The sequence below is a fragment of the Phaseolus vulgaris genome, chromosome 9 (genome assembly GCF_000499845.2).
Source record: "Phaseolus vulgaris cultivar G19833 chromosome 9, P. vulgaris v2.0, whole genome shotgun sequence".
Classification (NCBI taxonomy): Eukaryota; Viridiplantae; Streptophyta; class Magnoliopsida; order Fabales; family Fabaceae; genus Phaseolus; species Phaseolus vulgaris.
This window is the reverse complement of record NC_023751.2, coordinates 13,265,325-13,286,661: the sequence shown is the minus strand read 5'-3', so window position 1 is coordinate 13,286,661 and position 21,337 is coordinate 13,265,325. Positions and strand designations below refer to the sequence as shown.

Below are 21,337 nucleotides of genomic sequence, written 5' to 3'. Positions count from 1 at the left end.
TCAAGATTTTATATTGGACATTGTTTTAGTACACAACACATCAGTAATATTTCTCAACCACAGCCTATAATAACAAAAAAAATCTTTAAGGTGCAAACATGTTCAAAGCGTTTTGTTTTTCTTGAATTTTTATTATATCTCAAAACACAATCCTAATTATAATTATTAAAATAACTCGATTATCTATCCCTTATGTTAGATTTTGGTAATAATTTAATAATGCTTTGAAATGCATTTAATATGTTTGCTTCTTTTATAATCAAAGGATTTATAAGGCATATAGGGTGTGTGTCATATTAAGAAATAAATTAATATCTAGTGTTAAAATATTAATTTGATGATGCTTATCAAATTATTTTTACAAGGTTAAAAAGAATTTAAAAGTTGTCTAACTAAACTCCAATAACTATCTATTTGTTTTGGACCTTGCCCTAGTGATGGGTACATAAATAATTTTTTTTCAACAAATATTATATATATATATATAATATGTAAGGATAAATAAATAATTATTTAAAATATAAATAAATTGGTGGATTCATTGGAAGGTGCGAGTGGAGGTGAAACGGGGAAGTTTATTATTATGGAAAAAGAAGAAAAGAAAAACAGATAGAATAAGAGTGTGACAACTCATATCCAGTGATGAAAATGCATGCATAGGGCGAAAGCTCACTGAACACAACCACATCGCACTGCACCTTAACCCATAACACAACACCACCACCCAATAACACTGCATAGAATTTAATTAAAAGAGACGTCTCAAGCAAGGAGAGTGGGTGTCACGACCCAATCAACGCAAGTCACACTGGGCCCCACTCCTTGTTGTTCTCATGTACTAAAATCACCAAATTTCATTTATGATAGTGACAGCGACGCCCTCTCCTACCACATCGCAGAGTGTTCCACACGCTCCTTCTCCAGCGCGTCACGCCCTCCGCGCAACACACTTTTCCATTAATCTATTCCAGGCCTGGTTCCCCTGCGCCGCGACGCACGCTCCTCCGCCTGCGTCATGGAACAGGATTTTGCCACGTAATCTCTACTAGGAGCGCTCTGGTCAGGATGCGAGGGAGGTGCAGGGATTAGGATGGGGAGGTGTGCGGAGGAGCTTATTTCGTGCCTTTTTCTTTAATGCATCTTTGCCATCATCTCCTCGTTGTTGCAATAAATAAGAGCTCCAGGGTGTTTTGTAGAGAGAGGAAGTGCGTGTGTTGAGGGTAGAGAGAGAGAAAAGGTTGAGAAGAATCAGATAGGTTAGATTTATATTATATAGATATAATAAAGAATAGATACACTTGGAGTTGGAGTTACACATTATTCTCTCTCTCTCACTCACACTCAGAGTGCTAGACAACGCTCACAGCGGGGAGAGAGATGGAGGATCTCGAGGAGGAAGAGAAGGTAGCGGAGGAGGTGTTGGGGTCAAGCCTGACCATGGAGAGGGTGGCGGCGGCGAAGAAGTTCATTGAGAATCATTATAGGGCTCAGATGAAGAACATCCAAGAGAGGAAGGAGAGGTACCGAAATTGTTGATTATTCAATTTTCTTATATTTTTTCCAGCTACTTTCGAACGTCCGTGTTTAGGGAACTTAGTCCTTTCGTTGAAATCGAGCCCAATGCTAATTCGGGTTAGATCTTATAATTTAATCGAGCCCAATCGAGCCCAATCCTTTTTCAGCTTCTCATGCCTTCGTAGCTGAGGTAATCTAGGTGTGAATCACTGTATTTGGGCTTCGTTCGCCCATAGTTGATAATTGCTCAATTTAACGGTTCTTGTGTGATTCTGTTTGGTTTGACTAATGATTTTTAAAGTAATCCATAATTGCACACTCCATTTGCTTTGTTTGGAAGTTCTGGTTCTTGAGTTGAAGTTAATGCATAGAGTATTTGATACACAGTAATCAATTCGTCCACATAGTTGGCGTGAGACTCAATGGGTTTTATTTTGTCTTCCACCGTATAGAAGCTTGGGTCTCTTAGTTTAAGTAAATGCCATGGTGTATGATCTAGGCTGTTCTTCATGACCCCAACTTCAATTGCCCAATTCCTGTCTTAATAAGTTGCCGAGAGTACACATGTGACATGGAAGCTTAAATCTTACAGTGAGGAAGGAGAAACCCAAGTACATCTTGGAGGATCACCACACTCCTCAACTTCATATCTGTATTCTTTGGTTTGATATTTATTGTCAAGCTGTGAATCTATAAATTAACTACCTTCTCCTTTTATGGTTAGACAACTAGGACCGAAAATTTTCTCTCTTTTGTTCTTTTTCACCTTTTGCCATCTTGTGGTCACAAATCATAATTTAGCTATATTTGTTAATGTCTGAGTAAGGTTTATACAATCAACCCTGATCTACAAAAATATGGGTCAGACTAGATTGATCGCATTAACTTAAAAGACATAAGAAAGTTGGTACTATACCGATATAGGAGAGGTATTAATATTTTCTGCACAATTCCTAAAGCTAATTTTGGCTTTTCCCTTCATCCTTATTATTTTGTTTACACAGCACATTCCTCTGTAATCTCTAAATCTCATTGGTTTCCTAACTTCATGTCTTGTTCTGCTCTTAGCAATTGAAATCTCTTCCTCAGTTTGTTGTTGAGTTCACTCATTGCTCTGATCTGCCATGTCAGCATATTGGTCAGTGCTAGAATGAACATATCATAATCATACGACCTTTTCATATACCAGTTGGGTTTGGCAGCTTCTCAGCCACATTTTTCTAATGTTCACATTGAATCACTAGATTACACGGACTACTATTTTATTTCTACCAAATGCGTCTTTCCATTTTCATGCGATGTGATAAGCATGGCAAACAGCCACAAAAGCACCTGATGTGGTAATTTGATGGCAGGGACCAACTTAAATGGGAGCTAAAGGACAATATTGATGCAATGAAAAGACATGGCTACTAAATAGGAACAAACATATGTCTCTTCCTCTTAGAATCATAAGCTAGGATAATGATACCTTTAAACTGATTGAGCATTCTGGTCTCTGTTAATAAATGATTTGCCTGCTCTTTTTATGGTTAGACAACTTGAACTGTGCATGTTGTTTATTGTGATTTTTTACTTTTTACCTTCTCTTGGTCATAGATAATAATTTAGCTATATTTGTTAATGTCTTGAGTAAGATTATACAATCAACCCTGATTTACAAATATACGGGCAAGCTTAGATTGACTGCATTATTAAAAGGACTCAAGATAACTAATCTCATAATCATACAACCTTTTCACAGATTTTTTTTTTAATTTATATAAATGGGTGTGTTTTCATTTTCATACCATTTATTAAGCATAGCAAACAGCCACACAAGCACCTCATTTGGTTCGATGCCAAGTGACCAAATTATGGAGCCTGAAAGTAAAGGACAACATTGATGCAATCATAAGGCTTTGTTGGAATAAAAGTGTCTCAAACTACTTTGAATCATAAACGAGGACAATGATATGTTTATACTATAGATTGACTATTTGGGTCTCTGCGAATAATTAAGTTATTTGCTTTGGAATTATCTTCAACACCATGGATGAAATAACTGTGTATTTCTTTCAATTTTTTGCTTTGAAAGGTATGTCACTATAACATGATGCCTGTGTAGCCATTAATGAACGAAATCATAATATTTAATGGCTTGACAATATGAGGTATTCGTCACCTTGTTTGATATGACATCATAATTTGGCCTAATCTGGTCACAGTGAAACAACCTAATGCATGCTCTTCCTTTTTGTGAGTTTCATCTGAAAAAGGAAACAGTTGAAGATGCTAAAGTGTATCTTGGCCTCTGTTCTAGTGGCCATGCTTACTTCTTTTCATAAAACAGTCTCTAGTATGGTGTAAATATCTTGTTCATATTTTGTTTTGGAGTTGCTGACACTGACAATTTTTTTATTCAAGGCGTTGGGTGTTAGAAAGAAAATTAGCATCTTCGGATGTGCCAAATGAGGAGCGGATCAACCTTATCAAAGATTTAGAGAGGAAGGAGACTGAATATATGCGATTGAAAAGGCACAAGATTTGTGTTAATGATTTTGAACTTTTGACCATCATTGGAAGGGGGGCTTTTGGGGAGGTCAGTACTGCCCTGGCATGCATTTTTGTGCATGAAAGGGTTTTAGGTGGATAATATGCAATATATTATTATTGTGTTGTTTGCAAATGGAAACTTTCTTTGTGCTGACTGCTTACTATGTAACGGTTTTATTTTATGCTAACTTGTTCAATTACAGGTCAGACTGTGTCGTGAGAAGAAATCTGGAAATATTTATGCTATGAAAAAGCTGAAGAAATCTGAAATGCTTAGGAGAGGCCAGGTGGGAAATATACAATGTTCTGAGTAGAACAAAACGTAAAAATGACTAATGGATGCATAGTCCGGATGTAAATAACAGACTTGACATGTAATTTAGTGTTCTATATAGTCCTTTAAAGTTCTGTTGTGGCTGAAATGTATTATTCCAATATTAATGGGTTATACTGTCTCCATTTAGGAAGGATCACCCATGTTAGTGGATGACTAAATGTCTTGAAGAATGCTTATTTGCTATTTTATTTACATGAGCTCCATTTATTTTACAGGTGGAACATGTTAGAGCTGAGAGGAACTTGCTGGCTGAAGTTGCCAGTCATTGCATTGTGAAACTTTACTACTCATTTCAGGATGCTGAGTACTTGTATTTGATTATGGAGTATCTACCTGGGGGTGACATTATGACTTTGCTGATGAGGGAAGACACCTTAAGTGAAAATGTTGCTAGATTTTATATTGCACAAAGTGTTCTGGCCATAGAATCTATTCACAAGCACAATTACATTCACAGGTTCAGTTTGGCCCTGCTCTTAAAGATGTTAGCTTAATTTGTTATATCTGGGGTGATGGTTTATAGGGTGCTGAAATGGATTGTTTTTACATGCTAAGCAAATCTATTAATGTTGTCAATCATCATCTATTTTTCAGAGATATTAAACCTGATAACCTACTTCTGGATAAAAATGGTCACATGAAGCTCTCTGATTTTGGTCTCTGTAAGCCTCTCGATTGTATTGCCTTGTCTACACTGCATGAAAATCAGACCATGGATGATGAAACTTTGGCAGAGCCAATGGATGTTGATGGATGTTTGCGAGATGCAGACAATCGGAGCAGCTGGAGAAGTCCACGTGAACAGCTTCAACATTGGCAGATGAACAGGAGGAAGTTGGTATGCTTTAGTTATTTAAACCCAAGAAGATATGTTCATAGAGATGATTCAAGCTTTCTTATATCACGCTCATGTCTGTGTCATTGGTTTCATAGTCTGGGTTTGGATTCTGTGGTCTAAATCAAAACCTGCATTGATATTGGAAGATTCATTTTCTTTAATTGAATGATACAAAAGTAAAGAGAGGTAGGATTTAAACATTTGTGTCTTTTTTTTGGAGGGTGGGGGGATAAAATTATTGAAAGTTCTTTAAGGAAAAAATGTCTTTGTAGGGTCCTAACTCCAAGCTTTTATATTTTGAATTATGAAAATGGGGAGGTTTTAATATTTTTAAGCTTTGGTCCTGTCTCAATTGTAGTATGACTCTGTCCCTATGTGCAGTCTTATTGTATGGTTTGAGGATGGTGTAACTTGGGCTACAATGCAATTATTCTCTTCAATAAGATCTTAGATCTTGATCACGGTTGTTATTGAATCCATTGCACATGAATTATGCTTTTCAATTGCATGATCTACAATTGCTATTGCCCTTATTCAAATTTTTCTGAAACAAGAAAGCCTTTCAGTTTACTCTGTTCCCTTTTTTCTCGTTGCTAGGCATTTTCAACGGTGGGGACACCAGACTACATTGCTCCTGAAGTACTTCTGAAAAAAGGCTATGGGATGGAATGTGACTGGTTAGTTCTTACCTGAAGTATTTCTGTTTTAGACATTGTAAACTTATCAGCGGGGAAGATTGCTGCTCTTTTTTGTTGTATTTAATCTAGGCTGTAATTCTGTCGAGAGTGGAGAAACTCTTTTGGCTGGTCAAAATTTGAAATTTGTACAATTTTTAATTGGCTTGATCATATGGCAGGTGGTCACTGGGAGCAATAATGTATGAAATGCTGGTTGGTTACCCTCCATTTTACTCCGATGACCCAATAACCACATGCAGAAAGGTACCAATCTTAATTGGTTTAAAGATTTCTCATTATAAAATAATAAATGGTTGCATCTCATTTGTAGTTTAATCTGATGGGGACTTGACACTCTGAGCCATTTCCTATTGTTACTGCTTGTATTCTTAACTCAATTATTCTACTGCTTTTCTGTATCCTCTAATGAAATCCTGGAAAAGCCAAGGGAGGCAGGCAGTTTAAGCTTATGTATGAATTGGCACTGTTTCCTGTTGTTAGTACAAGTATTCTTTGAGACTCAAATATTTTATCCCCTCCCTCTTTTCCTCTCGATAAACATGACAACTAATAAAAAACGGGGATAGGTGGCTAAAAGTCTGGTGTGGTGATAGTTGTTTCGTCCCAAGGTCAGGGACGCTGTTCAATCATTTCAGTTAAGCACTTTAGCCAATCCTCATTTGCACAATTTATTAATTTAAACAATATTCAAAATTAGCTAAGATAGGACATCAAGGTATTCTTGGATGGAGATGGGACTGAGAGATTAGTTTATTTATTTTTGAATTAAAAGTTACCTGTTGGAGATGTAATAAAACTATTTACGTGCTTGCACTAATAATAACTCAAAGCTTTTGGGAAATGTGATTTTTAACATGGTAAAAGATCATTTGCACGATCTGGAGTTTGATTTTAAACAAGTTGTTGATCTTAGCCAACTGCATTCTTTTAAATAGTAGTTACGCTCAAGGTAAGTCTGTGTCTCAAGCGCTGTCCGCTCTTCTGTGAGGGAAAATGTAAGAGAAGTAATTAAACCATTTGTGTGTATTTTATGCCTTTTAGTTATTTTACCCTGAGTCGGTGTTCCAAGATTATGTTCTTTTTGGTTGGCACTAAATTCACTAATTTTTTTCAGATTGTTCACTGGAGAAATCATTTAAGATTTCCAGAAGATACCCAGTTAACACTTGAGGCCAAGGATCTAGTTTATAGGTTGCTGTGTGATGTTGATCATAGGTTAGGTACTCGAGGGGCCCAGGAAATAAAGGTAAGGTGTTCATTTTCTTTTAATTATTATAATATTGCTGCAATGCTGTGTCAGCCTCTTTTTTTTTTTCCTGTCATACTTAATATTAATGTATATACCAGACTCATCCTTGGTTCAATGGTGTGGAGTGGGATAAACTGTATGAAATGGAGGCAGCATTTAAACCTCAAGTTAACGGGGAGCTGGATACCCAAAACTTCATGAAGTTTGATGAGGTATACAATAGGAACTCATCACGCTATATCCACATTATTTCTTATTTTGTATATTCTCTTACAGAAGAACTGCTCCGAACTGTTGGAAAACTGCAAATATCTAATTTAGCTTATAATCATTTGAAAATTGTTGCTTCAATATTACCAGCGATTAGGGGTTTAAGTGGGTTGCACTCAACCTGTGAACCCACCTAATCCAATCCAATCCTATTTCACTTTTATGAGTTGAGTTGGGTTGTATTGTTTTAGTGCACCCAATTAGAATTGGGTTGGGTAATAAGTTTGTTTGAGATCCCATATCGAATTGGAATCAGGCTAGATTATAATATATAAGTTGGGTGTATTCCTTACTTTACAAACCGATTTTGTGAGGTTGAGTTAGGTATGAACCCACCTACTAAGATGGTATCAGAATCATTCAGAGTCTATTCTAGTAAAGTTTATTAGGGGTTATTGTGCCACTTATTATTGGGCTTTTGTTGGACCACCCATAAATATCTAATCCCACCCTCGAGATGTTCATTCTTGGTGTGAGTGAGTGTGTTAGAGATCTCACATCGACTTAGGATAATGTTAGATTATAATATATAAATAGGGTGCACTCATCACCTTACAAGCCAATTTTGTGAGGTTGAGTTACGCATAAACACAATTACTAAAATGGTATCAAAACCATTTAGAGTCTATCATAGTCGAATTCTTTGGCGATGTTATGTCACTGTTATCGGACTCCTATTAGACCACTCATAAATATATAATTTCGCGGAATGTTCATTCCTGAGTGTGAGGGAGTGTGTTGGAAACATCAAATATTAAGAAAACATTAAAAAGATTTATTTTGACGTTTTTTCTTTTCTTAAAAGGTGATAATTTTTTTAAGATTACCCAATCCGTACCTAGTCCTCCAGCCCAATTATAATAGGGTTAGGTTCATCTGGGTTAAATAAAATAAAGTTAAACTCAATCTAACCCAATTAAATTTAATTGGGTTGAGTCGAAAATGAGATTAAATTCATTCCAGTCCAGACTACTTCCACTCCAACCAGCGTAACAAAGTTTCTGTTGTTAAATCTAGATTTGTCTTGGTTATATATTTCTAAATTTTAGTACTTTTCATGGCCAATATGGAACTTTTAAAATAAAAAAGGTAAATTCCTCTCTCCCCACCCGGGATCTGATAATTGCTAAAAGCTAGGATTGTACAATATGTGGAAGCTTGTGAGAATCTTTGTACTAAAAGTGAAGCTTTAGCAATCATGGACAGTTAATATCTTGGATGTATTTTCCCTTCAATCTTTCCACTTCTATCATGTGAGAATCTTTGTACTAAAAGTGAAGCCTTACCAATCATGGGTAGTTCTTGGATGTATTTTCCCTTCAATCTTTCCACTTCAATGACATTTTTTTTACTTATTCTTGATTGCGTATAATGCCCATGTTTATGTTTTGTAATTGGCTGTTGAAAAGCCTTCAAGATTTTCTCATTGTATTCTTTGGGGAATTGTCAGGTGGATCCACCAACAGCTGCAAGAAGTGGGTCTGGATCCTCACGAAAGGTACACTTGTTTGGATTAGTTTTTTTTTACGTAATTTTCTTCACTAAAATATGTCACTTTCAATTGTTGTATGTAAAGACATGTTAAGGACTTGTTTGGGTAATTTGTCCATAAATACTTTTAGGAGAAGAAAAAAATTAAACAAACTTCTCCATAAACTCAAATAGTTTATGTATGAGTTAAAAATTACCTTTTAGAAAAGCTAATATGGGAGAGCTTGTATAACTTAGCATACACATGGGCTAATTTTAACTTATGAAAAAACTCATTTAATTTATTCTTCTTACTTCTCTAGTAGAAATGTTTATTCAAACATACCTTAATTGTATTGCAATTATCTCAAATATAGTTGTTTGGATCGCACTTTAAGGTTTTGATTAGAAAATGTTTTGAACTTCTAGCAAATCCTAACGCACGTGTGGAAAAAGAAAATGATAAAAAATATATTATGCAAGTGTCAGATTCTTGCTCCATGGTTGTCATGCTTCCTCGATAGTCAATTTGGTTTCACTGATTTGTGATACTTTTTCAGTACCGATTCTGATAACAGTGAAAAGTGAGAACGAGTTTTGAAAATAATTTATTTATTGTTCATTGTTCTTTAATGTCAAAACTATAAGATGACAAGTATCTTTAATATCTTGATTAGAATTAAATTAATCAACAGTTCTTCTCTGTTTGTTTTCTTTTTAATCTTTCGTTTCTTTGATGTTAGTTACAGTGGCGGTCAACTGTTCCTCTCTAGTGTCACTACCCATATTCTCATCTTCCTCTCCTTGGTTAAACACCTTATTTGCAAGGTATGGGACTTGCATCCCACACTGAAAGTACGAGATTCTAGTGTAAGGTCTTAGGCTTTCCGACTACAGAGCTAGGTATTGTGATTGCGGTTCTCCGAAGATTCTTATTAATTGGTATTAGAGTCTTTCACCATGTCTCTCAACTGCAAACAAGCAGAGCGGGTCATGCATGACACTGACATTTTAGTGTTTGTCTTGGACTAATCATGGACTAGTGCCAGCCCATATAATAGGGCTGGGGAATGTGGGGGGATGTTAGGAACCAATTCCATAGGCTTTATGATCTCTTAATACTGTAGTTAGCTTTTGCTGTGTGGTTCTCTTCTCTCTCATGATTCTTATAAGCATGATTTGAACTCAAGTCCTTAAAGTGACTACAAAATACTTCACAGTTGTTTCAGCTGGCATCTCATCAATTTGTTTTGCCCTTGTGTTTTACTGTTTATGACAGGACTACAAGAAGTCTTTATTTGATTATTCTGGTTCATAGTTGGAGAGTATTTCTCAGACTTCAATAGCTAATTTTTTACGCTATTAACAAAAATAATTTTTAATATAATTTTAAGGTGATTATTATAACAGTAAACGAACTACTATACATTATTATTCTTCGATTGGATGACAAAATAAAGGTCTTTCCACTGTCAGTGCACTGATTATTTATTCTTCTTCCGTCCTTTTCTTTTAGTATGTAAGATGTATTCATCAAGTATGACATTCAATAAATTGTTAACTTGCGTATTTTTTGTTTCAACGTATCTGTCATACACCTTGCTATCATAGTTAGACAAAATGGCATAATTTAATGTTTCAACTTCCACCTAATTCCTACAGATGCTAACTACCAAAGATCTAAGCTTCGTTGGTTACACTTACAAGAACTTCGATGCTGTAAAAGAAGGGCTTCGTCAATCTTTTGGTATGTCTAGTGATTACGTTTTGTGGGCATGAGAACAATTCCTAGTTATTTTCTTGCAAGGTCCTTGTCTTCTTTCTTAATGTACGTGTGCATATCGAGCTGAATTTTCGTAATCATTTCTAAGTAGTTTTAACTGTTGAACATGCTGGGTCAAACTAGTTGTAGTGTTCCTGAATACTACGCTGACATAGGATATAGGGATCAAAACGGTATTGCATGAAGGACCCAAGGACGAACACTGGTGAAAAAAAAGAGTTTAGAAGCACTGAATTGAGTCTGGCATGAAACAATTTGAACGAAACTCAAAGAGGAGCTGGACCAACCCAGCAGTTAAATGAAGTTGACTACATTAATGATCTAATAATTATTTGCAGGTGATTCCATGCAAGATTATGCTTCTAAACGAGCAGCTGAAGAAACAAGTTTGCAAATGCTTGCGTCTTCTGGAGATCCCATGTTACCATAACTTTGTGCAAATTGAAGTCCACCGTGTTGAGTTTTTGTGTACTTGCTTTGGCTTTAAATATTGGCCAAGAACATGTAATATGGAACCTTAATTCCTATGCCATTTGCAAGAACAGTGTGTACAGCAAGTAGTTGAACCGCATTGTCAAAGCTTGTAGGGCAAACACCGTGTGTGTATTTGAATTTTCAACTTAGGAACTGAGAGTTGTGCCATTGAGTGCTCCTGTCCTGGCTGCCCAGGTTGGCTGTGGAAGACTTGCCTTCTCTAGTGGCAGTTGCTGGTTAAATGTTAGTTATGGACACTTGCTGAGGAAACCATTAAAGCATCCTGAAAATTATTCGATGTGATGTGTACATTTATTGGAAGATAGCAAACATTAAACTATTAAAACAAAGACAATGCACGGGGATGGATCGTGGTATCGTCTTTAGCTTCTCGGTTGCTTGCCCTTTTACCTTTATCAATTTTATGTGGAAAACTGCACTTAGTGACGTCTACCTCAATTGTCCTACTCACTGGCTAATGCTTCAATTGAATGAATAGGACCAACATTTTGTTAATCTCTTACACCCCACTAAGGCCAACCATTTTCTGCTCTCTTTATCCCTTCTCATTAATTCTCTTTTTCTTTTCTATTTTACGTTTTTTTGGTGGTTAAGAAAGGAGATACATTATTCAAGCTAATCTTATCAGCTTCACCATAATTGTCTTCAAATACTTGTGTCTTTATCTAAAAAGGTGAGGATTTGATAGTTTAAATTGATTTTATGAGAAAAATGTTTCTAATTCAATTGTATGCCTTTTATTTTTTAATTAATTCCTGTTGTTTAATCGTATATCAATTTTAGTGTTATATTATAGGAATGAAAAACAAAAGTTTAAATACATGGAATGTTTTATATTACATCTTGATAGAAGTTGATATGGAATGAAAAAAAAATATATTTTGACTATGTGCCTGTGTATTAATTAATTCGTGGATGACTAATGTAATGGTGGATTGTGGGACCCTGATTTCATTGGTGGGACACCCCTTTCAAATAACACAAAAACAAACACATTATATATGACGAAAAGTCTAGTGTCTCATCTTTTTGTGATGATCACTTTCCAATGAAAATGTCCAAAGGCTATTTTTTTGTTTTGTTAAACTTGTAAAAATACAGCAGCAGGTGAAAGTCACTAAACTAGTTTCTGCTGAACATGTGATAATATTTTAAGATCAGAGTTCATAAGCTTTTCTCGTATCCCAATTGCTGACTTCAATGAGCCCAGGATGAGAATACGTCACAAACAACATCAATGATTGATCATCAACACAGCCTTTTCCACACTCACTCTTTGGGCATTCCTTTTGATTTTAAGTCAACTAGTAGTACTACTACTTTCGCCCTTCCCTTCAATTCAAAACTTTCAAATTACAATTATCATGTCTTAAATACTAGCTTTTTATTTATATATATTCGTTAAAATAATTTGTTATTCCATGGACTCAAGAACACTCATACCATTTATATTTTTTTATATAAAAACTTTTCTATTATGCATCATTATACAACTTATATATATCAGTTAGATTATATCTTAGACTGACATCTCAAGATCTATACCATTTATATTGACATTCATTATATTGTGATTTTCAAACCAAATTTTAATTATAATTTTGTTAACAAAAATCATATTCAATATATTTCTATTATAGTTTTCAATATTTTTTATTATTTTAACTGTTAAATAAAAAAATATCAAAATTCTTTAAATGAAAAAATGTACGAGTCTTTCTAAAATCTTCGTGAATTCTAAAATTCAATCAATAGTAAAAGTGTTATAAAGTTTGTATTAGTTATATATTATTAATATTCCTCACATTGATATAGAGAATATTAAAGTTGCCCTCTGAAAGAACTCTCAATTCAGGCAGATGTCTTTTTGCAATTCTATTACGAAGTTGGACTAAACTTTTCTTCAACTGAACACATTTTAAAGAAAAAAAGATATTTATTTCCTTATTTTTAAAATATATAAATTAAAATTACTATTTATTCTCAACTAGTAATGATTGAGGAACCGTTTTTTTTTTAATTTTTGGCATAACTAATTTTGAAAATAATATTTTTTATGGAAATAGTTGTTTTTTAAATTGATATGTATTTACATGTAATATTTTAAATAATTGAGAAGAATTACTTTTATTTATTTGATAAAGTGAATTTTTTTTGTAAAATATAAATATAAAATTATTTGTGTCTTTGTTCCTCCAAGCAATTATATCCTATTGAAAATTTTATTTTTTTTCTCACAAAATTAATTCTACATATAATACGTGTAACTGTAGCACTGAAATTTTTTTTTTGCTCTCTAAATGGAAAGGCATACATTTCATTTAAGAATTTATCAAAAGGAGTTTAAGGTATCATAATTTTAGATTTCAGGTTCTAATTATACCAATTAAATATTTTAATATGAGATTTTAGTTCCTTTCTCAATTGAAATATATTTACACTATACTATTGATAGCTTATGACATGTCTGGGAATTAAAATCATGTAACTGTGATACTTATGCAATTAAATTCTGAAAATTCAAAATTATTATAAATTTGAAGGATCCTATTAGCATGTTATATATGTAAAAAAAAGGGTGCACTTTTATAATATACTATAGAAAAAAATGAGGTCTAAAATACAATTTTATATACTTTAGAAAGAGAATCTCCTTATCTAAAAATGACTGCATTAGGAATAAAAGACATGTGTTACATTAGAAGCATGATTCCTTGATGAGGAAAGTAAATTATATATGAAAAAAGTGAAGATTAGATTGAATAGTGAAAAGTGAAAGGGAAGTTGGGGATGGAGGGATGGATGGGTGGAGATGCTTTAATATGCTCTTCAAGATTTGACATCTGTCCAACTCCATTGTCTTCTCTCACACAACACAACAACAACAACACCCTACTTCTCTTTTTTCTATGTTGCCCCTTTCTCTTTTCAGCCCATTTTTCTTTCAATAAAAGTTTCTTTTTTTACTTATATTTTGGTCATTTTCTTTCTTTCTTCTCCACTCCCTTTCTCGCTTCCAACACACACCCCAACACACTCAGGTATGCTTATTATATCTATCTATATCACACCCAGCAAAGCTGTTAATTTATATTCACTAAAATGGTTTGGATTAAGGAAAGTCCGTGTTTTTATTTTTTCTCTTGATTCTTTCTTTCTTCTTCCATCATGGGTCTCTGGTGTCACAGTCAGAAGACAAGGCAGTGAGAAGAGAAAAGAAACGAAGGAAGGAAGGAAGAAACGAGACTCTACATGGTTGACAAAATTAGGTAATGAATATCTTTTTCTTCTTTATTTCTTTTACCTTTTTTTTTCTTTCTTTCATTTTATGATTATTAGTATTGGACGAGGTTGAGGCGTGTTGCCTCAGATCCAGGCAACTCATGGTGTAGTGTGAAAAAAGGGTGTTATCTTTTGAGGGCTTCCTTGTGATTCCTGAGACTTTACTTTTCCTGGGGTTCTTTCTCATGACCCCTTTCTTTTAACTCATTATTTCTTGTGCTTAGAGATAATGAGTGTTGGCTTTGTTTTTCCTCTCTCTCTCTCTTATTTTTGTGGGTTTTAATCTTTTTTGTTTTTTGCAGATAAAGTTTGTTTCTTTCAAGTTTCGGCTGATTCTCTCTCACCAGAGTTGACGGAGGTAGACAGAGAAGAATCTTGAAAAAAAAATATGATAATGGTTGAAAAAGGGTGTAATCTAGCTAATTTCGATTGAAATTTCCGCAAATGGAAATTCGGATCCATTGTTGTTGACCAGATCTGACTAACCCCATTTCACTTTCACCACCTTTTAACTATTCCATGATTTGCAAAGGTTGAATTTGCCTCCGTCTCTGGGCTTCCTAGACATGGGAAATGTTTTTTTTAAATCCACACTTGACATTCCAGAATCGTTTTCATCCAGAAAAGACGGTGATAATTTAGTTGAAATATGACAGGCTGTGTGATATCCGTAGGGTGGGAGGGTAACTTTTTGTACTACATAGATAAGCATATTGATGGAGGAGATGTCAACCACGGTTGCAGTGCCATTTAGAGTAGGTAATTCAGTGTGTGATAAGCCAACCATTACAACCCACATGGATGTGTCCAGAATTAAGCTGATGACAGATGCAGGGTTGTTATCCAATTCTATAACTAAGGTCTCTACTGATACTTTTATTGGAGATGAGGATCATGACTGTGATTGTCTTGGGGAGGAAGTTGGTACTGCAGCAGTCACACCTCCTGAACAGGGAAGAAAAGAAGAAATTCCGATGTTGGGTACGGTGTCCCAAAATATAAACTCTTTGGTTGTCGGTGAAGAAGTTTTAACCCCAGAAATTGAGGATGATGATTTGATATCGCTGGAAGGTGATCCAATTATTGATAGTTCTCTTTCAGTAGCCAGTGAGAATATTAGTTTTTGTGGAGATGAGTTCATCGGTTCTGAGGTTTCTGCAGATTTAGGGACAAGAAGTTCCATAGACATAGAGAAAAGCACTGCCAGGGCTACTGATTTGGGTGTGTCAAATGTAGTGGCAGATGTAGCAGTTAGCCTTGAAGAAGAGACAGGAGTTAGATCTGGCCCAAAGCCTACGACAGGTGCTCTTCATCAACCAACTCTGGAAAGATCTGTGAGTGGAACAGTTGGTAGAAGTGTTTTTGAATTAGATTGTAACCCACTTTGGGGATTTACATCTGTGTGTGGAAAAAGACCTGAGATGGAAGATGCACTTGCAGCTGTACCTCGATTTTTGAAAATTCCTATTCAAATGCTAACTGGTGATAGGGTACCTGATGGAATAGACAAATGTTTCAGGGAGCAGACACTACATTTCTTTGGAGTCTATGATGGCCATGGTGGCTCTCAGGTAAAGTTTTATTTTGCTTTTTACGTGTTCTAATGTCCAATGATTTAGCATTCTTCACATGGAGCTTGTTTACGTTTAGGTGGCAAATTATTGCAGCGAGCGCATGCATTTTGCCTTGGCTGAGGAAATAGAATCTATCAAGGAAGGTCTATTAGTTGAAAGCACCAAGGATGATTGTCAAGATCTGTGGAAAAAAGCCTTCACTGGTTGCTTTTTGAAGGTTGATTCTGAAGTTGGGGGGGAAGTTAATTCTGATCCTGTTGCCCCAGAAACTGTTGGATCCACTGCTGTTGTTGCTGTTATATGTTCATCTCATATTGTAGTCTCAAACTGTGGTGATTCAAGAGCAGTTCTGTGTCGTGGCAAAGAACCCATGGCCCTATCTGTTGACCACAAAGTAAGCTACCTCCAATTATAGTTTTGCTTCTCCTTTCCTTTTGGAAGAATTTTAACTAAACAGAATAATTTTTGTTTGATTGTTGTATGGTAGCCAAATCGACCGGATGAATATGCAAGAATTGATGCAGCTGGAGGCAGGGTTATACAATGGAATGGTCACCGAGTTTTTGGTGTTCTCGCAATGTCAAGGTCTATTGGTATGTGTTTAATCACAAATTTCACTTTATTTCCTGTAGTGTAATAATTATAGTTACTTGGGAGTTTTTTGGTTAGCATGGCTGGTCACAAGGAATTTTTCTCAATGCACATATTGGTAACGTAGTTTATGAATGCAAAAAAGGAACATTGGTTGCATTCTTCATGTCTGAACTCTAATCTCTGATATAAATGATGTTATCAAGATTGTTAACAATTATAAATTTTAGAGTCTTTTCATTTCCTTGTGATACTGATGACTTAATAGTAATGCTATGTTTTCCTACTAACCCTCCTAATATTCTATAAAATAAGTATTAATTGAAAAGGTTAATACCCACCTTAAATTACATTAAATTATTTCTACATTTAGTAAGTCAGAAGATATTGTTGGTGGATTTAGTGATCTTCTCTTTCACAGGACTAAAAGTCATGCAATCTACCCTCTTCTGTTTCAGAGGACTAATAATTTACCTACATTTTCTCATTTTAACTTTTGAGTCATGTCCCAGTCTTGCTAAAGTTGTAACGTACATACTCTCATTCTTATAAAGTGAAAACACTATTTTCAAATTCGTCTCTGAAACTCAAGGTTAAAGTTAATTGCTTACTTTTATTCTTGTTCTTTTTAAAGTTGAGGTACATACTCTCACTTATTCTTGTAATTGTGTGCAGTTCTTTAATTAAAAGCTTTTCATCTGGAAAAAGCATGCAATTAAGGATAACATTTTGTCTTTGTTTTTACTTAGCCTTAAATAGATTTATAATATCTAGTTGAGTTACAATGAATTTACAAATAACCATCTAAGAATTTAAAATTGCTTTCAACATTCAATGATTCACACTATAAAGTTGAACTGACTTTGTTTTGGATAAGGTATATATCATAGGGGAAACAATGCCGAGAAAGTAATCTCCCTCGTGAGTTTCAAAATTGAAAAGTTTTATTCAAAAGAAAGGGAATGTGAAGGGAAAATAAAACTTGCTTTTATCCATTTCACAACATTCTTTACAATAGTTCCAAAATATAGCATTAAGATACGTAATTAAGATGTTGCGGAACTTAAACTGAAAATCTTAAATGGTTTTTAATTCATCTGCATTGTTATTTGAGTACAAGAATATTGTGTTTTTTAGGTATCCAATTGATCTAATTGTGAGTATCTACTAGAACAAAACTAGAATATGATTTGAGTAATGCTGATTATGGAAACTAAAAATGGTTGTGCTTTGTTTTCTTTTCTTTTTTGGTAATCTGTTTGTGCCTGTAGTGTGTACTTGCGCTCATTGAGGTTGCATCTTGAAAAGTTGTGACTGAGACTGTTTTGTCCAAAGCTGTTTTTGTTTACTGTTGCCTTGACTTTTACAGGTGATAGGTATTTGAAGCCATGGATTATTCCAGACCCTGAGGTGAAGTTTGTTCCTCGTGCGAAAGACGATGAATGCCTCATTCTGGCAAGTGATGGCCTGTGGGATGTCATGACAAACGAAGAGGTGTGTGACATTGCACGGCGGCGGATACTTCTCTGGCACAAGAAAAATGGCTTGGCACTGCCCTCAGAAAGGGGAGATGGAATTGATCCTGCTGCACAAGCAGCTGCAGAGTACCTATCAAACCGTGCCCTTCAGAAAGGAAGCAAAGACAACATCACTGTGATTGTGGTGGATTTGAAAGCTCAAAGAAAAAAATTTAAGAGCAAAGAGATGACTGTTTCTTCAACTGCACCTGGGTGATATGGAAAGCTGAATATGATCAAATATAGTTTTTTCTGCCCATAAATTTTTCATATGGGCATCAGAATAGCACTGTACAATACATCCACCTCTCGCCCTAGATGACTCACTGATTTAAGAGTCTCCTTGTACACTGTGCCACATTGGGGCCATGTAAATCTTTGCTGCTTTTGTAGGTTGGTATAGGAGACCAGTTCCATGCCCATCCTGTCACCATATTGTATTCATTATTATGCCTCCGAGAACAAAGGCTCTGTGAGGTATTTACTTCATATTGTTTTAACCTGTGTTGTTTATAAAAAAAGGTAGTAGCTAATTGGCATTGTGGTTTACAAGTTTGTGATCATCCACCCCTTCTAATAATATGTAGCAAACCATTTGGAGCCTGCTCTAGAAATTTATGTCAGTGGTGGGCTGACATTGTTGGTTATGACTGAATTCCAGTGGTTGTACTGCAATAATGATGATGGTGGGGACAATTATGGACAAGGTTGCTTAAGAAAATTCCAGTTATATATTTCTATTTTAATATGCATTTTTGGTATGTGATTGCATAACTGTTCTTGTTCATGGATGAGAGTAATTGCGTATAAATAGGAATGTGGATTCTTGTCAAACACTATTCAACCTTGTCATATTCTTTTTTTTTTTAAAAGATCACTGTAGATTGATCAACTTTTAAGATATTTATATTCATTAAACCACCATTTTAAAGATATTTTCCTTTTCATGGCTATGATTTATGACACATAAATATCCAAACATTGGAGTTCTGATTCAGATTGCCGCGAGCACTAGGACAAACAAACTTAAGGTCCTACGTGTCTGCTCGTGCTGTTTTCATGTTTTGCAACAAAATAAAACTGGAAGAAAATGACTTCTGACCCGCGCCAGGTTGTTACATTCTACAACTTTGGCTTTATGAAAATGTATTATTGTTATTATTATTATTAAACAAAATGACTTGTGCTCCGTAAATGCTAGTACCCATAAAATGATTTTTTTTTTACCGGAGTACTCGATCCGGGCCGCACGACTCGATTTCGTTCTGTGCACAACTCAACTTGGACCCGCACAACTCGACATCGACCCAGATCGAGCTCGCACGACTCGACCTTGACCCGGGTCCGAATTTCTCAAACGACTCGACTTAGCCCGGGCTCGCACAACTCGACGTCGACCCCGGGCCCGCACGACTCTACGTCGACCCGAGCTCACACGACTCAACATCGCCCGGGTCCGGAAGACTCAACGTTACGTTGACCCGGGCCCACACAACTCGACTTCGACTTGAACACGGGCCTGCAGGACTCGACTTCAACTCGGGCCCGACCTCGACGTCGACCCGAGCTCACACAACTCAACATTGGTTGGGCCTACACGACTCGACATCGGCACGGGCCCGCACGACTCAACTTCGACCCAGGCCCGCACGACTCGATGTCGACCTGGACCCGCACTAAACGGTTTCAACCCACGCACAACTCGACATCGGCCCGAGCCTAGACAACTCGACATCGACCCAGGCCCGCACGACTCAACTTCTACCCAGGCCCGCACAACTCAAAATCAGTCCGGGCTCAGATGACTCGACATTAGCCCGGGCCTGCTCGGCTCGACATCAAGCCGAGCCTGCTCGGCTTGACCTCGCCGGGCCCGCACAACTCGACCCCGAAGAACTCGACCTCGACCCGGGCTCGCACGACCCCGACCCGACCCCAGATGACTAACCTCGGCCCGACCCCGAAGGACTCGACCTCAGGCGCCCGAGCCCGGACAACTCGACATCGGCCCGGGCCCGAACGACTCGACATCTGCCCGGGCCGGGATGACTCGACATCGTCTCGGGCCCGCACTACTCGACATCGGCATGGGCCCCGACGAATCAACATCTGCCCGGGCCGGGACGACTCTACATATGCCCGGGCCGAGATGACTCGACATCTGCCCAGACCCGAGCTTGCTTGTCTCAACATCAGGCCAGGCCTACTCGGCTTGACTTTGGCCCAGGCCTGCTCAATGGGCCCGAGACTGGTAGGCTTGACATGGAGCCCACTTGGCTCAACTTGGGCTCAGGCATGCTCGACCCGACATCGACATCAACCTGGGCCCGCTCGGCTCAAAATCAGCCTTGGCCCTGTCGTTTGGATATGAGCCCGACCCCGCTCGTCTGGATATTGACTCGACTTTGGCCCGAAATGACTTGGCTCGACTTTGGCCCATACCTACTCAATTCGATTTGGGCCCAAACGACTCAGCTCGATGTGGAGTTGGGCCGACTTTGCTCAACTTTGGCTTGAATTGTCTTGGATCAACCTAGATCGGGCCAAGTAAAAATCCAATCCAAAATACAATTTGAATAATCCAAAAATGTATCCAATCTATATCTAATCCATATATCCAATTAAATGGATTGGATTTAAAATCCAAAAATATGAATTTGAGATAAATCCATTTAAATGGATTAAAACTAATATAGATTTGAATTTTGTAATTTGAATTTTTTGCCCCACCCTTAGTCTGATGAAAGACAAACGCATACATACAAATTTATAATTACACGCAAACACACACCCCCATTAACGGTGTATAAATAAAATTCAGTTAGCTTCTGGGATTTTCCGTGCTGAAAAGAAAATCCAACTATAAGATTAATATTAAGTATGAATGAGATTACTTTATGGCTGGTCTTTTGCTAACATGTTAAGGATGTGATTAGCAACAAGGAGGAGCAGATGACATCGAATTTTTGCCACATTTCCCCCATTAAAAATTCTAAGCATTATTCATCTTCTAGTCGTCTCTGCACATCCCCACAGGCAGTACCGTAACCTATGAGACATGGGTATATGATTCAATGCAATAATATTGTGACAATCTCTATTTGTCACATTTATCACGTTAAATGGAGTAAAATCGGTGACTTTTAAATAACAAAAAACCCAGATTTAAAAAGGACACAAAAA

General features: G+C 36.5%; 2 protein-coding genes across 3 annotated transcripts; both read left to right on the top strand.

The window, feature by feature from the left end:
* Positions 1–674: 674 nt before the first annotated feature.
* On the top strand, positions 675–11,685 carry LOC137820018 (uncharacterized). Its single transcript, XM_068623786.1, has 12 exons — positions 675–1,520; positions 3,922–4,096; positions 4,254–4,337; positions 4,603–4,844; positions 4,982–5,225; positions 5,823–5,902; positions 6,082–6,166; positions 7,038–7,169; positions 7,271–7,384; positions 8,893–8,940; positions 10,575–10,659; positions 11,034–11,685. Exons 1-12 carry the CDS (start codon positions 1,378–1,380, stop codon positions 11,123–11,125), a joined length of 1,524 nt encoding a protein of 507 aa, XP_068479887.1. The 5' UTR covers positions 675–1,377; the 3' UTR covers positions 11,126–11,685.
* Positions 11,686–13,950: 2,265 nt separating this feature from the next.
* On the top strand, positions 13,951–18,915 carry LOC137821326 (protein phosphatase 2C 50-like). 2 transcript variants are annotated; one of them, XM_068625867.1, is made up of 6 exons: positions 13,951–14,231; positions 14,379–14,459; positions 14,775–16,043; positions 16,123–16,440; positions 16,534–16,639; positions 18,007–18,915. In XM_068625867.1, exons 3-6 carry the CDS (start codon positions 15,189–15,191, stop codon positions 18,369–18,371), a joined length of 1,644 nt encoding a protein of 547 aa, XP_068481968.1. In that variant the 5' UTR covers positions 13,951–14,231; positions 14,379–14,459; positions 14,775–15,188; the 3' UTR covers positions 18,372–18,915. The 2 variants fall into 2 exon arrangements, with proteins under 2 accessions (XP_068481968.1, XP_068481969.1); XM_068625868.1 differs by lacking the exon at positions 13,951–14,231 and having other exon boundaries at positions 14,240–14,459.
* The last annotated feature ends 2,422 nt before the right edge of the window (positions 18,916–21,337 follow it).

What these genes read in the sequence shown, in the direction of transcription:
- LOC137820018 (XM_068623786.1), top strand. Translation starts at nt 1,378, where the DNA reads ATGGAGGATCTCGAGGAGGAAGAGAAGGTAGCGGAGGAGGTGTTGGGG. An exon ending in AAATGCTTAGGAGAGGCCAG is followed by an intron (nt 4,338 to 4,602) that starts GTGGGAAATATA and finishes TTTATTTTACAG; the next exon opens with GTGGAACATGTTAGAGCTGA. An exon ending in AGATGAACAGGAGGAAGTTG is followed by an intron (nt 5,226 to 5,822) that starts GTATGCTTTAGT and finishes TCTCGTTGCTAG; the next exon opens with GCATTTTCAACGGTGGGGAC.
- LOC137821326 (XM_068625867.1), top strand. Translation starts at nt 15,189, where the DNA reads ATGGAGGAGATGTCAACCACGGTTGCAGTGCCATTTAGAGTAGGTAAT. An exon ending in ATGGCCATGGTGGCTCTCAG is followed by an intron (nt 16,044 to 16,122) that starts GTAAAGTTTTAT and finishes GTTTACGTTTAG; the next exon opens with GTGGCAAATTATTGCAGCGA. An exon ending in CCCTATCTGTTGACCACAAA is followed by an intron (nt 16,441 to 16,533) that starts GTAAGCTACCTC and finishes GTTGTATGGTAG; the next exon opens with CCAAATCGACCGGATGAATA.